The sequence below is a fragment of the Euphorbia lathyris genome, chromosome 7 (assembly GCF_963576675.1).
Source record: "Euphorbia lathyris chromosome 7, ddEupLath1.1, whole genome shotgun sequence".
NCBI classification, from domain to species: domain Eukaryota; kingdom Viridiplantae; phylum Streptophyta; class Magnoliopsida; order Malpighiales; family Euphorbiaceae; genus Euphorbia; species Euphorbia lathyris.
Genome location: NC_088916.1, coordinates 21,787,208 through 21,802,432, shown reverse-complemented (window position 1 = coordinate 21,802,432; position 15,225 = coordinate 21,787,208). Strand labels below are relative to the sequence as shown.

Below are 15,225 nucleotides of genomic sequence, written 5' to 3'. Positions count from 1 at the left end.
CAATATTGTTCAAAGAACAATATATGTTGGCCGAATGTGTATGTAGGTTAATTAGGGTTTTAGTGTTTTAATTTATATATATAGTGTATTCCTAAACCTAATTGGTTTAGGGTTAATTAGTTAATTACAAAACTAATCCAATCCTAATCTAATTACATAAATAAATACCAATAATATTTATTCTATGCAATTAATTATGATTAGATTAAATTTAATTACCCCAATTAAACAAACAATACTAATTAATAAATTAACGTATTAGTTTAATTAATTATTCACCGAATGCAATTTCATTAATTTATAAATTAATTAATTACATCCCGTAAACTAATTAATAAATTAAATACTCAACACTTAAGACCATTAATCAATTACCTTGATACAAAGTATCAATTAATCAATTAATTAACCACCAATTAATTACCTTGATATTTTACTATCAATCAATTAATTAATTTCGTCTCTCCAATGTACCGTTCTATAAGTTCTAACTCAGATGTTCGATGTGCACGATCCTATGGGACTGTCCTTAGCTAGCAGTGGGCTCACGGCCCACAGACAGTAAGTGGGTTCTAGCAAACCATTACTGCCCCTAACCAAGACAGAGTTTCAGCAGTCTAAAGATGCAGAGACCTTGTAGTTATCTCTTAACTTCTTTTACCATTTGATATCGATATTATAAACTAGAGGCATGGCGGCTGTCATCCTCTCTAATGTTTATGATATTTCTTGATCTTAAGTAGATTGATGAAACAGATAAGTAAACTACTTATCAGGGTGTGGCCACACACTTATCAATCTCACTTATCAAGTGGCCTGTGATATCATCTCACCATTACATGAGTGGTAATTCCATCACTTCAATATCAATACCAACGTGTTCACCTGTTCACCCAAACATAATACAAAACCTAAACAGAACATATAAACAAAAAAACTAAGAACATGCATAACACAATATCTAAAATGAACAAAGAAAACACAGAGTAACTCACCGATATTATATCTAAAATGAACAAAGAAAACACAGAGTAACTCACCGATATCTTCAAAAATACACAAAAAGAGAGCCGAACCTACCGATAAAGTAAAAAATATAGGAAATCAGAGCCATAAATGGAACAAAATATTCAACAAAAAAACGAAGGGAAATGAACAAACAACAAACATAAATACGATGAAAACAAACACGAAAACATACAGGAACTCACCGATATCTTCAAAAAAACACAAAATGGGAGACGAAACAAAGAAATCGAACCAAAAAATCAATAAAAAAACGATCGAAAATGAAACGGCGCTAACGGAAAAAAGAGAGAAATATCAGAGAATCACCAGAGAAGAAAGAACGAGAAAAATATAGGAGATTACAAATATACCCCTAACTTAATAACTATTTATACTAAGCACGTAAAATTACAAATATACCCCTCCGTTTTTTACACAATTACTAAAAAGCCACTGTTGTCACATAATAAGCCTTGTCACACCATAAGGAATGTGTCACATCTGATCTCATATATATATATATATATATATATATATATATTCTTGCCTATAATTTTGTTCTACCAATTCATTCTAATTCGATTTGAGTTATTTTGATTTCACCAGGACTATATCCATGACGTTGAAGCATTGCTTTCCACCATCAAAATCAAATACACATTCTCTTAATTATATGCTCTGGTACATAGCTTTTTTGCATCGTTTGCTTCATCCCAATTTGAGGTAGCCCTTTTGCAGATTATTTTCCTGTCAATTTTTTATTTAAATTCAAGTTGACTAATATTTATAAATTTACTCGTCTTTTATGTAAATCATTCCTCTTTGTGTGTTTTGATTAGATTAGATGGATAAGTTATTTGGATCATCAATTAATTTTTTTTAAGTTTTCTTAATTTAGGTATAGAAGGAAATTGTCCATGGAGATGGAAAAAATTGCAGTAAGTAATAGTTATTTTCATGAGACATATGATATAATTAGGAATTTTAGATGCTTCGAATTTATATCTTTAGGTTAGATCCTACATTTTAATTTTAACCGATTATTATTAATTTAATTTTTTAAGTCTAACTTCAGTTTTGACACATGACATCTTTGTAGTTACTATACTTTTTTTTTTGAAGGAATAGTTACTGTACTTTATAATTTGATAGTTAATTTTGATGGCGTGTGAAAAATAAAAATTATATTTTTTTTTTGCAAAATATTATATACCTTTTAGTTATCTTAATTTATACTATAATCAATCATATTTCTTAATCGTTATTTTTATTTTTAAATAAAATATATAAACTTTTTTTAAACATATACTAATATGTTAACTTTATCCGACGTTAGGAAATTCTAATTGATACCATATAATGATTCTAATTTATCATCTTCTAAATATATAATTAGTGAATTCTATGGTACAAAGTAACAAAGTAACCTTATGTATTTTTACTATTAGATGATTGATATGAAATTATGTACTTTATATATTTCTTCTCAAATTTATATCAAATTAAATTAAAATGAATATCTTGTCAAAAAAAAAATTAAAATGCATATAATAAACTATATAATAATAATGCATGACTTTTTTAAGTCGAAATAGGTTATTTATCACCGACCACCCACCTCTCGCAACTAGGTTGACATCAGGATAAAGACATACCAGATATAATTATCATAATAAGAATATAAAAAATTTATCTATTACCATTGAATAATGTTATGTTTTGTTAAAAAAAATAAAGTAAAAAACAGTTAGTCAAACGGTAATATTTTCCAGCGTAATGCGTGGGTCTTCGACTAATTTATTTTAAGTTATATTAGAAAGTGAATTTAATATAAGTTCTATGAATTAATTTTATTTTGCTTCAAAAATAGATTCAATTAGATTTAAAAACAATTGTGCTAATAAACTGGTTAACCAAACACAACAAGATTTTAACACCGTAGCTTGAGAAAACCAGCCCTAGAAGAATTGGGCTCTTCTAGTAGTAGGCCTAATCTGTGTCAAGGCTCAAGCTTTCACGGTCCTTTGTCCTGGGTTCAAGACTCAAAGGTCACTCTCGCCTCTCGCTTTCCTCCTTCCGTCCGGCGGGCTGCAGCTCTTTACTTTTGAAGCTAACGATAATGGAGGACATTGAAGATTTACTGGTTGGGGGTGGAAGTGGAGCTCCTCCTGGATTTCGATTGCCACTGAATACTGTTGGAGTTAACCCTAGCAAGAATAAGAACAAACACAATCTCAATGCCTCTAAGCTTGCTCAAACCCCCTTTTCCCCTAAAGTTCCAGGCACTCAGGTATTTCTTTTACTTGGACGTTTTACAAGTATTTGTATATGTACATTTTAGTCTTAATCTTTTCCAATTTTTTTTTGGATTCAGACTATATATATCAAGACCTTTGGATGCTCACATAATCAGGCAAGTTGTTTCTCTTTCATTTACTATTTGTTGAGTTATGATTTGAAGTGTTTGGTGATGACTCTTATTCTTAATTGCATTAATCAAGGTATGGAATACGGATAATTTGTTAGTCTGATGTTGATATATTAGTCTGATGTTGATATATTAGAATCTATTTATTTTTTCTTCAATTACTTATGAAGATTGTTCTGTTTATGAGTGTTGATATTTTAATAGCTATGGCAAGCTAAAAGTTTAGGAAAGACATGCTCTGATTGGGTTCTTCATTGGAGCTAGAAATGCACAAACTGTCAAACATTGAGAGGCAAAATGGATAAGAAACCATGAACCGCTCGGACGAAGAAACTGATAGTAAAAACTACGAAGAGTCATTTTTCTTTGGCCTCAGTAACACAGAAATATGGAATAATAATTCCTTTCACAAATTGGTAAAACACAAACTAACATTGCTGTTGAGGAAATATTATATATAGAGGACTGTAAAACTATTAGGCAATATTTTCCCAACATCTTATTTGGTGGATTTTGTTTATGAGTTTCAAATTTATTACAGCCACTTCCTGCTGCAGAATGGGATTTTTCAACCAGCTCTTTTTATTTTGAAAACAACACAGAATTTTTTAAAGGCATTAACATTTTTAAAATGTGACTAAATTGCATAGTTATTAAAGGTGCAAGGCGTACTAAGGCGCTAGGGGCTCTTGGAGCCTAGACACGCGCCTTATGAACAGAAGGCGTGGAAATTGAAAAAAATAGATACAAAATTTAATTATCAATATTTGGTATGCGCGTCATTCTATGCTTGTAAGGATTTGCTTGTTCTGCTACAGTAAACATTGTTTTTATTTATAACCATGAATTGACGGATTGATATCATGTTTGGTAGTTTAACCATCTCCTGCTTCTTGCTTTTCCGTTTTCTATTGAGTTTAGGCAATTTAATGATATATGAGATGTTATTTCAATCCGGTCATGCTTATCATAAACTGAAAATTGTGGCAGAGTGACAGTGAATACATGGCTGGTCAGCTTTCATCATTTGGTTATGCATTAACTGACATTCCTGAGGATGGAGACCTATGGTTGATCAATACGTGAGCTATCATTCTTTTTCTCTCTTTTTTTTCTATTATATTTTCTTACTATTGTAACATTGTGATATTTCATCCAGTTAGTGGGACATCATCTTGTTCTGTGTAACACTCTTCTATTGTTGCTTCATGTTAGTTGTTCTAATTCATGGTTTGATGCAGAATTTAGTGGAATTGTGTTTTCCAGTCTCACCCATTTCATCGCTTTCATGTATCAGCATTGATTTTCTATAGGAAAGTTAAAATTGGATATGATCCCATATAATATTTGAAAAGTCTAAGCTTCTGGGCCTCAAAGATGAGGTCCAAGCCACCCTCTCAAGTTGGCTGTTACATAATCATAAGAGGGTAATGGTCTACCACATGTGAGGTCTCATATGGTATCCTGGATGTGAAAATTCAGTGTTTAGGAATTTATTCAGCCATACTAACTGTGTTGCTATCTTTAACCAAGTTATGACTCGATTTGGTGAAAATTTAATGTAGAAGAGATTGGAAGGTTGTTATACCCCTCTACCACTGCCAAAACTAGTATATGCATTTTAGTGGGCTATTACTAATAGCATGGGTTTAAAACTTTTAGGCTAGGTGTTTATCCATTTTGCTGGCATACATGGAAATAGCAGTCTACAAGGGCTCTTCAAGATTTTGGTAGACTTGTAGTGGTATATGTTTGCTGCTAATCCTTTTTTTCCTTTTTAGAGAAAAACATTAAACTAGTTTTGCGTTTCATTTTTACTGTGTTTGTGCTGTTGAATTTTATGTTTTTAGTCGCACACTGTTGATAAACCTTTTTTTTTTTTTTTGGGTCCAGATGTACGGTGAAGTCTCCAAGTCAATCTGCAATGGACACTCTAATAGCAAAAGGTAAAAGTGCAAAAAAGCCCCTCGTGGTTGCTGGTTGTGTGCCTCAAGGTAGTCGAAATTTGAAAGAACTAGAAGGAGTCAGTATAGTTGGAGTTCAACAAATAGACCGTGTAGTTGAAGTAGTAGAAGAGACCTTAAAAGGTCATGAAGTGAGACTTCTAATCCGCAAGAAATTGCCAGCACTTGACCTTCCAAAGGTGCAAACGGAAATTCTAGATTCTATGCAATGACATTAACATTTTTTGTTTTGATTGGGGAATTCCGTAGCTGTCAGAAAAATAATCTCTCTTTGTCTCTGCTCAAGAAGTTTACTTTTTAATCCACGATTTGAATTACCAGCTAGTTTTAGAGCTTCAAGAATTAATTATGTACTATACTTGGTTTTCCAACAGGTTCGCAAAAACAAGTTTGTTGAGATTCTTCCAATCAATGTTGGTTGTTTGGGGGCTTGCACTTACTGCAAGACGAAGCATGCCCGTGGTCATCTTGGGAGCTACAATATAGATAGCCTTGTAAGTTTGTGGCAGTAATGACTAATACTTTTGCTATTTGGTTCTCTTTTATTGAAGTCTACTTTTGCAGGTAGGGCGTGTACGAACAGTTGTAGCTGATGGAGTAAAAGAAATATGGTTGAGCAGTGAAGATACTGGAGCATATGGTAATAAGATCATTGTAAATGGTGTTTGCTTTATGCTGATTTAACTGTGTACTGTAAAGAGATATTGCCTGTCAAGGGCTTTTTTTGTTAAAGGAATCTCAGAGCTCTGAGTAGACATCTTACAAGTATTCGTAAAAAATGAAAAATTCTACTTTTACACATATTTCATAATTTAATAGGAACTGTAGTTTTTTTAATGTATGGATAAATTCTGAGATACAATATTAGACTAATAAGTAAACTATCATTACCTAGCAAGATGGAAGACAAGAACAAATGCTTTTGTTCACCGTGCTCATGTCTTTCTATGTAAGTCGTATTGGTGCTTGGCAGATAAATTTTATTTCTGACATCCTAAAATAACTTTTATGATTCCTCAAGAAAAATAAGGCAGTATAATATTACTGCTTAACTCCATTTTTCTACAAATTCTTGTAGGTCGTGACATTGGTGCAAATCTTCCTACTCTACTGAATGCTATTGTTTCTGAACTTCCTGCTAATGCAAGCACAATGCTTCGAATTGGGATGACAAATCCTCCTTTCATTCTTCAGCACTTAAAAGAGATAGCAGAAGTTTTGTGTCATCCATGTGTATATACCTTTCTACATGTGCCAGTGCAATCTGGGAGTGATTCTGTTTTGAAAGTAAGTCCAAATCCCTTGTAAACTTGGCCTTCCCTTATTCCTCATTCCCCTACCTCAAGAAATTCCAATGTAATATTTACTTCTTAAGGTTGCTGCCTGGAAAACCCATGACATATTGAGCTTAACATATGACATTATGAATGTTCTTGTTATTCTAGGCAATGAATCGAGAGTACACTGTTAGCGACTTCAGAAAAGTGGTTGATACCTTGACCGAACTAGTTCCAGGGATGCAAATTGCTACTGACATAATATGTGGATTCCCAGGTTAGTTTGCGGTTGAAACTCTTTTTGCTTTGAAGTCTTTAATTTTTAAATCACTACGGCTCTAAGCATTTATTATATTGGTTCTCTTAAAGGGAACACTGGAAATTGTGTTTTTAAGGTGGAAAAAGTTTCGACCATTAGGAAATATTGAAATTATGGGAGAAAGGAACCTTTTCCCCAATAGATATTCCCTCTCAGATCCTCTCAAAGTGGGGAGCTTCTTGCAATTATGATAGAAATCAAATTATCATTAATATATGTTGTTGAGATAGAAGCTTCAATCATTCTTCTGTTTTTATTATCTATAATTGATATAGACATTAGTTGGACATTTTTAGGAAATAGCAAAAACTTGGAGCATTTACTTGTGACATTTTCTTTGGTAAAAATATTGTGACGTGTAGTTGTATAGTTTCTGAAACAGATCTGTTGTGTTTTTCAGGCGAAACAGATGATGATTTTGCTCAGACTGTCAGCCTTGTTAATGAGTATAAGTTTCCTCAAGTTCATATATCACAGTTTTATCCTAGACCAGGTATGCTGTTGATATTTTATACCCATAGATATGTGATATTAGTGCATGTTTTATCAACCACATCTCTCCTTGTTCCTCCCTTTATCAGTTCTTCCTTTCCACATAACCCAACCCTCATTTGGCTTAATCAGTAGTTTCAATCTACAACAAGAACAAATGGATCAAAGCTCATGACTATCATAATTACATTTTACATGACATAAGATAGATCTATTAGCATCAGACCGATCAAGTGCCAATTTTTTCTTTTTGTTCCCTGTTTTATTAATTGTGCACTATTATCATAAGTTATCTTCTTCGTTTTTGAGATGTGCACTGTTATTTGTGGGCAAGAAGAAACTAAGCATCCTGTATTTTTCATTATGCTAGGCAATTCTGGATGGGGCACAAGAATTCTGATATAGAACTCATTTATTGTATTTCTTATAATAGAAAGTGTTTACAGGTCAACTGGGCTCCCCTTTTGGATATATTTACATACCCAACTAAGCCATTTTAGTGCAGTAGATTGGATTATTGGGTCCTATGCAAAATAAAATTGAGGCCACCTGGAGTTTGGCTGTCTCTCCTCTCTATATTCGAGTCTTAGGAGCGGCCTCTTGCCAAATAAATTGGCAGGGGAAGGCTTGCCCCCAGTACACCCTTGTGGTGGGACCCCTCCCCGGACCCTTGCTCAGTGGGGATGCGTAGTGCACCGGGCCGCCCTTTTATAGTCATTCATTTTGTTCTGTCGGGCTCTAGGTAAAATTGAAATTGAAAGACTTTGCAGAACAAAAATAAAGTTGCAAGTTGACGGAATCCATAGAATAAATTCAAAAAAATTTGGGAAAATTACACAGAAATTCATTTTTGAGAAACTATTTACATCTATGTTAAGTCATAATTTTAGATTATATCAAACTAGTAAAATCAGTACTTTTAATATATTTTAAGGATTGAAATTTATAAATTAGGAGTCTAGAATATATTTTCTAGGGTTTATGATTCATGAATTGAAGTCTAGAATTTTTAAATTAGGGTGTAAAATCATAATATATAGAAAATAATGACATATTAAGAATTAAGTTTGGTGATATGACTTAGTTGTAATTTTGTACTTAAGTATGATATTCATGTAATTGACCCTTTAAAATTCAGGGCTGAAAAATGAATTTGGCCTTGTTTTATGATTTCTTGTGATGGAAAAAGTGGAAGTCGGAGAGAGAATGGAACTTTTAAGCCTGCATCTTTTTAACTCGAAGGAAAAAGTTTGCTTCTGAAGGTTATATGTTATATAGGTGTTGTATATAGTCTGAATTTGTTGACAGCAGGAGAAACTTTTCGAGTTTGTGACGATTCTGTGGTTTGTCATGATTTAGTTTTTTTTTTCTTTTTTTTTTCCTTCAAACTGATTATTGAACACTTATTGCATGATACATGATTGGTAATATGCTAGGTGTAGCATTTTTTTTAAACGACTGAGTTATCCTATTCTGCAATAGCATATATTTCTTACTTTGTTATCATCTGCATATAGGGACACCTGCTGCAAGGATGAAGAAGGTCCCAAGTAACATGGTGAAAAAACGTAGCCGGGAATTGACTTCGGTTTTTGAAGCTTTTACTCCAAATAATGGAATGGAGGGAAGAGTTGAAAAAATATGGATAACAGAAATAGCAACTGATGGAATACATCTGGTGAGTCTGTGGAACATGTGAACTTCAAACTCTTTACTGCCTTTCGATTCATATAGTGAATTCGTTCTGTTAATCCCAGTTTGTCATCCTGCTAAATAAGATAATAGTTCGATGATGTTCTGTTAGATATCCCACACTGTTTAATTAGGGAGCTATGTCTCCTTATATACGTGAGACAATCTTCCTCCTTTCATGTACCTTTTAGGATGAATTAAGCCTTTGTTTACAAGGCTTATAAATCGTTCCAATGTGATGTCAAAGTTGTACAAATTTACATATCCTTGGGTATTTTAAAGGTTTTTGTCAAAATTGGACTTTCTATTAGACTTCGGTAAAATTTGAGTATGTATTTGTTACGAAATGAAGTTAAGGAACTAAACTTGGGGATGACAGGACCTGAAATTAATCGGTATATTTCCTTTGTTTTTGCAAGGTTGGCCATACAAAGGGATATGTTCAGGTGCTTGTGATTGGTCCAGAAAGCATGCTGGGTACTGCAGCTATTGTTAAGATAACTTCGGTTGGAAGGTGGTCAGTTTTTGGAGAAGTGATCGAGAGTCTCAACCAAGTGGATGAGAAAACACTTTCCAATAACAGAAAAACAAGTCTAGATGATTGTTCTCCCTGTTCTGATACCTGTGAGAGTTGTGCAAGTTCAAGAGAGCCAGAGGCAGAGCCCTGTGCCTGTGGACCAGAGAATTGCGGAGGCAAGAATGCTCTCCACAAAAGTGTCTCTTCGCAGAATGATATCCTGCTAGAAGATGGAGATAAGAGAAATTTGATAGGGTGGTTATTAAGGAGGCGAAAAAACCAAATGCAGAAAAAGGCGGAGAATGGGATCGCCTTGGAATCAATGAAAAAGCAAGATTGGACCAGAGGAACCTTCAATTTTTGGGGTGTTGTGGACAAGCTACAATTCCGCAGCATGCTTGTCGTCTTATTGACGATTGTAGCTATTATATGTCTTGGTTTTAGGACTATTTCATCTAAGTAAACTCTCTTTTTTGTATTTTACTTATCCAATTTTTGTAAGGCAGGTTTTTATGGAGGATTTTGGAAACTGGAGAGGGAATTTTTGTAGTACTATTTTTTATGTTAAAATTGTATTATCTATAGTTATTTTCAAGATAGGTTGTTCAGCTTTTGATTGAAGATTTCAAGAATAATAATGTTTTGCTATAATTGTTTTGCATATTCTTTGACATTCTTGACACTGCTTACGACTACTCAATGAAAGTTAAAAAGGCACAATTTTATTATTCAGCAAAATTACAGAATAAGGAATAAAGAGCAAAAAAGAATGGTGGGTTCCTTACACGGATATTCATAAAGGTAGAAATAGAATATGCATATTAGGGAAAGTGAGATTCTTTCACAGACTGGGGTAGAATGGAGAATTCTTGCTTATTCCTTCTGTCTGAAGCTGCTTTCATAGCAATAGATATTTATATAGTTACCTTTAGCTGAATATTTCAGTGCAATATTTTTCTACTCATAGTAGCATATCTGATTTGGCTGGTAATCTCTTGAAGAAGTTGACAGGTACTGATGGCATCCGGCTCCTGAACCGTGGATGCCGGAGCAAGTAAAGTCCAACCAGAACAGCCACAACTTGGAACGGAGTAACGTAAATGACCACTGCCCAGATCAAGGAAAAGATTATGAAGATGGCTGTGCCCCTTGGGTCTCGCCAACTCAGTAGCGCATGAGCTCTCTCCCCTTGGCTCGCCAAGTCCCCGACCACAGTCTGAATTCTGCCTGCAACACTTCTCAACCTATCATATCTCATCCTAACAATATCCGCTGGTCGTGTTGTTGGGAATGTATCAAATTCCTCGTCGAGCTCGTCCGGGTGCACGTTATCTGCTTGCGAAACTCGAATATCCATGTGAGGCGGGTGTCTTGGTCGGAACCTATAGTTCCACATACCAATGACAAACAAGTAGAGGAAGATTGTGGGAAGTATCAACTCCGGATAGCATACCAGTATCAAGAACAAGACATGTACCAAACATGTGGTGATTGGATTTCTCCATGTGCAAATGTCACTGAACCATTTACAGACAGCTGCAATGCCTGAAAGCAAAGACATTATCCGGCCGAAATTAGCTTTGCTTCTTCTCAAACTCCACATATGGTAATCCACATCCAACATATACTCCACAGTTTCGCGCCGCAGTGGTGGTTCTGCCCTTCCTAGCCTTGCTGCTACTATTTGCATTGCTTGGTGGCGAAGCCAATCAATGTGCCTAACCGAAATTGGTTGGATATAATGCATCTTAGGCAGCAGGGGTTTGCTATACTGAGCCACCATATTAACCCAAGCTATGCATGTGAACCTCAAAGCCAACTGAATCTCTCCATGCTTCCTCAACCCCCCGGGTGTAAGAACTAACAAAGGATAGTAATGTGTATACACACGATCTGCTTCTAAAGTCGAAAGGCGAATTCGAACCTTCCCAATTCTCTGATCCCTCGCATCGTCCTTGCTTCCATTAATGTGGCAGTTGTCAAAAACACCAATGGTGATCACAGTACAAGGATCATGAACATCCCAAGTATACTGCTCGTTCCAACGAGGATGTAAGTTGTCGAGAAGGGTTCGAGTTCGAACCCATTTGTTTCCATACTTGGCCACACAATATGCATCAGTAGTTCTACCTTCCTTGCTCTTCATAGGCAGCAAATTTTTTGCACTTAGGACTCCAAGTTCAAGAACTCCAATCCTTTCCCTCCTCAGGAACTTGGATGATGGCTGAAGATCACTGCTGAAATGAGTAGACTCATCAAGAACATGATAACCAGTCTCTAAGCAAAGACCAAGTAAAATCTTGCTGGAGAACTTCTCTTTCTTCTTTTCCCCGTCTTCCTCTCCTATTTGAGGCCTGAAGACATTGAACCAGCGAGGGTCGGGGAGTTTCGAGGTCTCCCTTCTTGGCGGGACATCTCGAACAGGTATAACTACCCTTCCCATGATCTCATCTTTGCCTGGAGCAACTCTATCTTCAACAGAAATAATAATGTAATCCTCAAAAGGTTCAGAAGCTACCAACATAAGCTCTTCATTCCAAGTAGGATTCATTGTTCGCATAGGCGAAGGTCTAGTTACTCTTCCCTGATTACCAAGCTGAACCTTCACATAAATATCCGGTGCTCGGCCCTTATCGGAAGGGAAAAGATCTTGACCTTCTATTACAAGAACTCTAAGGTAATCCAATTTGGGCGAAAAATAAACCTTAGATCGAGCATTTGCAAGGTTTGTATGACCAATATCATGAGCATCACTATGCCAGGCCTCAGGAAATGATTCATCAGCCTGTGTTCCCATCCAAACTGCAAGCATAATTTCACCTTTCATAGATTTATCACCCCTCTTGTCTTCTAATTTATACCATTGAGGAGCCAATGGACTATCCGGCGGAACTCGGACAGGGACTTCTGATAGATCAAAAAGAAGTCTGCCCACAAAATCATCCTTGACAAAGTCCTTATCTTTAACAGTAACTTCAAGCAAATTGGCCTGCAATCTATCCTTTGAGAAAGCAAAGATTTGATTCCAAACAGGGTTTTGAGTCTTCTCCAAATGTTTAGTCCTGCCTTTGTAATTCCCAAGCTTCACTTCCACATACGGATCAACACTGCCTGTAACATCCATTACAGGAAGATCTCTAGCCTTAACCACACTAACATACAAAAAATGCATCTGCTCCACCAAATCATAAGTACTTGATGTCTTATCCCCTCCTCTGTACCGCATCCGAGCTGCCAACGGCGGACGAGTCTCCACCAGTAAGTAGTCCGGATTCTGCCTTGGCATTTGCATTTGCATCACTGTACTAGCCGGAGCTGCCCGAGCAAAATCCGTTCTTGCTTCCACATTTGGTGCCTTCTCCCTCATCACATGAGTCTCAAACCCGAACCCGGAGGACACCGGCGCCGGAGTATGACCGGCAGTGCCAATAGAGTGAAATGTCCTCACTTCTTTTTCTTTCTTCTTCTTCTGCACTTTCTTCTCAGCAGCCCTAAAATCATCTTCTACCTGTACTTCAATCTTGTTGGTATTAATTTCCTGAAGAGGAGTAGGTTCTGGTTGTGGTTGTGGTTCTGGTTCTGGTTCAAAATTAGCAAAATTTGGAGGAGAAGAGGAAGGAGGGGGAGGAGGAGGGAAATCATTAGAATCAAGGAGAGCATAAATCTTAAGAGCTATATCCCCTTTGATATTAGAAAAAATGCCTCTTTTTTCAAGGGGGAAACGCTGGATTGAAGCTTCAGATTGAGAAAAAGGGACAGAGACACCGGAAATTCTAGCACGGCCGAGGAAGTTCTTGTCATGACCTGATTCTCTCTTGTCATGGAAAAGAACAACATCAATGGTGGTATTAGGAAGATCTGATGGGTTATTTAGATTGAAAACAAGCTTTTCATTCCAATTAGGGTTAAGGTCTCTGGGTTTAGTTTGAGTTTTTTGCCTTTGTTCATCAAAATCAACTTGAACAAAAGGATTAGCAGAACCTTGGCCATCTTTGGGCATAAGATCACTTGCACCAAGAACTTCTACTACTAGTTTAGGCATGGTGGGATGAGAAATGGAAGGGGAAAGAGAAGGATAGCATAAAAAAGAAAAGAGAAAAATGGTGGGTAGTGAAAGAGTAGAATTGAAGAACAAGACAGAAATAGTGATGAAGAAGAGACAGTGGAGAGTGAAGATGAGGTGGTCATTTTGGAGTCGGCTTAAATCAACTATTCGGTCACTATGTTCTTAATAAAAAAAATGTACCGATTTAGGAATTGATAACGAAAAATGACACGTCATTTATGTTACTCTGTTAAGTTTTGATTTCTCTATTCACATATGATTGACAGAATTTAACTGAATAATATAAATGACATGTCATGTTTTATTATTAATGTCTATTTTCTAAACATTAAGCCTATATTAGTGTTATTTTATACATGGAATTTAAATTGATGTATTCCCAAAAACCATAGGTATATTTTGGTGCCTTATCCCATATTTTTATCGATATTTCAAAATTGGTAAAGGTTATGCTTACTTTGTTTTTTACAAAGTAAGCCTTACTTTGTGTGTTTTCACCATTGGATTAATTTTATGTTCAATCATCCGATGGTGAAAACACACCAAGTAATGGTACTTTGTCATCATTTAATTTCATTGTCTTAATAAAACACTTCAACTTTGAATTGTATTTCAATAAAGTCGTTCTTTGTTTCAATAAAGTTACTCCGATAAATTTAAGAGAAAAAAGACACAAAATATAACATGACGTTTATGTTACTATTAGTCAACTTTCATCGCTAATCAAAACAACATTTAACTGCTATCTAACGGATTAGAACGACGCGTACCTACATAAAATGTGTTGTTTTAGTGAGTTAGGTGGCAAACATAACTTGTTTTGATCAGCAGTAATAATTAACTATTACTGATGTTGCATTCACGTCAGTTTTTCACTATCTTTTTATTCTTAAAATTGTCGGAACTTTTACCGCTGATTATCTAGCTGATTAGAACTCATGTGATTATCACCTACTGAAACTTGTTGTTTTAGTGAGTTAGAACCATACAGCTACATCTGTTTTCTATTGTTTTTTTCTTTTAACATCGTTGGAGTAATTTTATTAAGATAAATTAAAACTGAGTGGCAATTTTTAGTTAACTATAAAAAAATTAGTGACTAACCATGTGTTTAACCTTTTAGAGTATGAAGACAGAAACATATGCACTAAAGAAAATATAATAAAATAAAATAACAAAATTAAAATAAAAGTAAAAGTAAGAGAGAGAAATGTCTGTGTTGATGTGTGAGGTGGACCCTCTACTCTTAGAGGGAGATTCTTGATGTTACATGTGCTCTTTATATGCATAAAATTGGACTATTACAATTTCAACTATTAAATTCTGAATCCAAATATTATTAAAATTATTATATGGTTTTAATTCATAGCTATGAAAAAGTAGTTATTTGATGAATAATTGAGTTGTATTTCTAAGTTTAGATGATTATGAAATGATGAAACAAAATTATTAATGCATGGAC

At 35.1% G+C, this 15,225-nt stretch overlaps 2 protein-coding genes across 2 annotated transcripts; one reads left to right on the top strand and one right to left on the bottom strand.

Moving 5' to 3' along the window:
- The first annotated feature begins 2,945 nt into the window (after window positions 1-2,945).
- On the top strand, window positions 2,946-10,305 carry LOC136235899 (uncharacterized). Its single transcript, XM_066025981.1, has 11 exons — window positions 2,946-3,298; window positions 3,383-3,421; window positions 4,427-4,518; window positions 5,330-5,579; window positions 5,775-5,894; window positions 5,965-6,040; window positions 6,479-6,687; window positions 6,846-6,954; window positions 7,397-7,489; window positions 9,006-9,166; window positions 9,600-10,305. The coding sequence occupies exons 1-11, from the start codon at window positions 3,128-3,130 to the stop codon at window positions 10,158-10,160; spliced, it is 1,881 nt and encodes a 626-aa protein (XP_065882053.1). The 5' UTR covers window positions 2,946-3,127; the 3' UTR covers window positions 10,161-10,305.
- A 92-nt stretch (window positions 10,306-10,397) lies between these two features.
- On the bottom strand, window positions 10,398-13,891 carry LOC136235898 (multiple C2 domain and transmembrane region protein 6). The gene has a single exon (XM_066025980.1). It carries the CDS (start codon window positions 13,737-13,739, stop codon window positions 10,659-10,661), a length of 3,081 nt encoding a protein of 1,026 aa, XP_065882052.1. The 5' UTR covers window positions 13,740-13,891; the 3' UTR covers window positions 10,398-10,658.
- Between the last annotated feature and the right edge of the window lie 1,334 nt (window positions 13,892-15,225).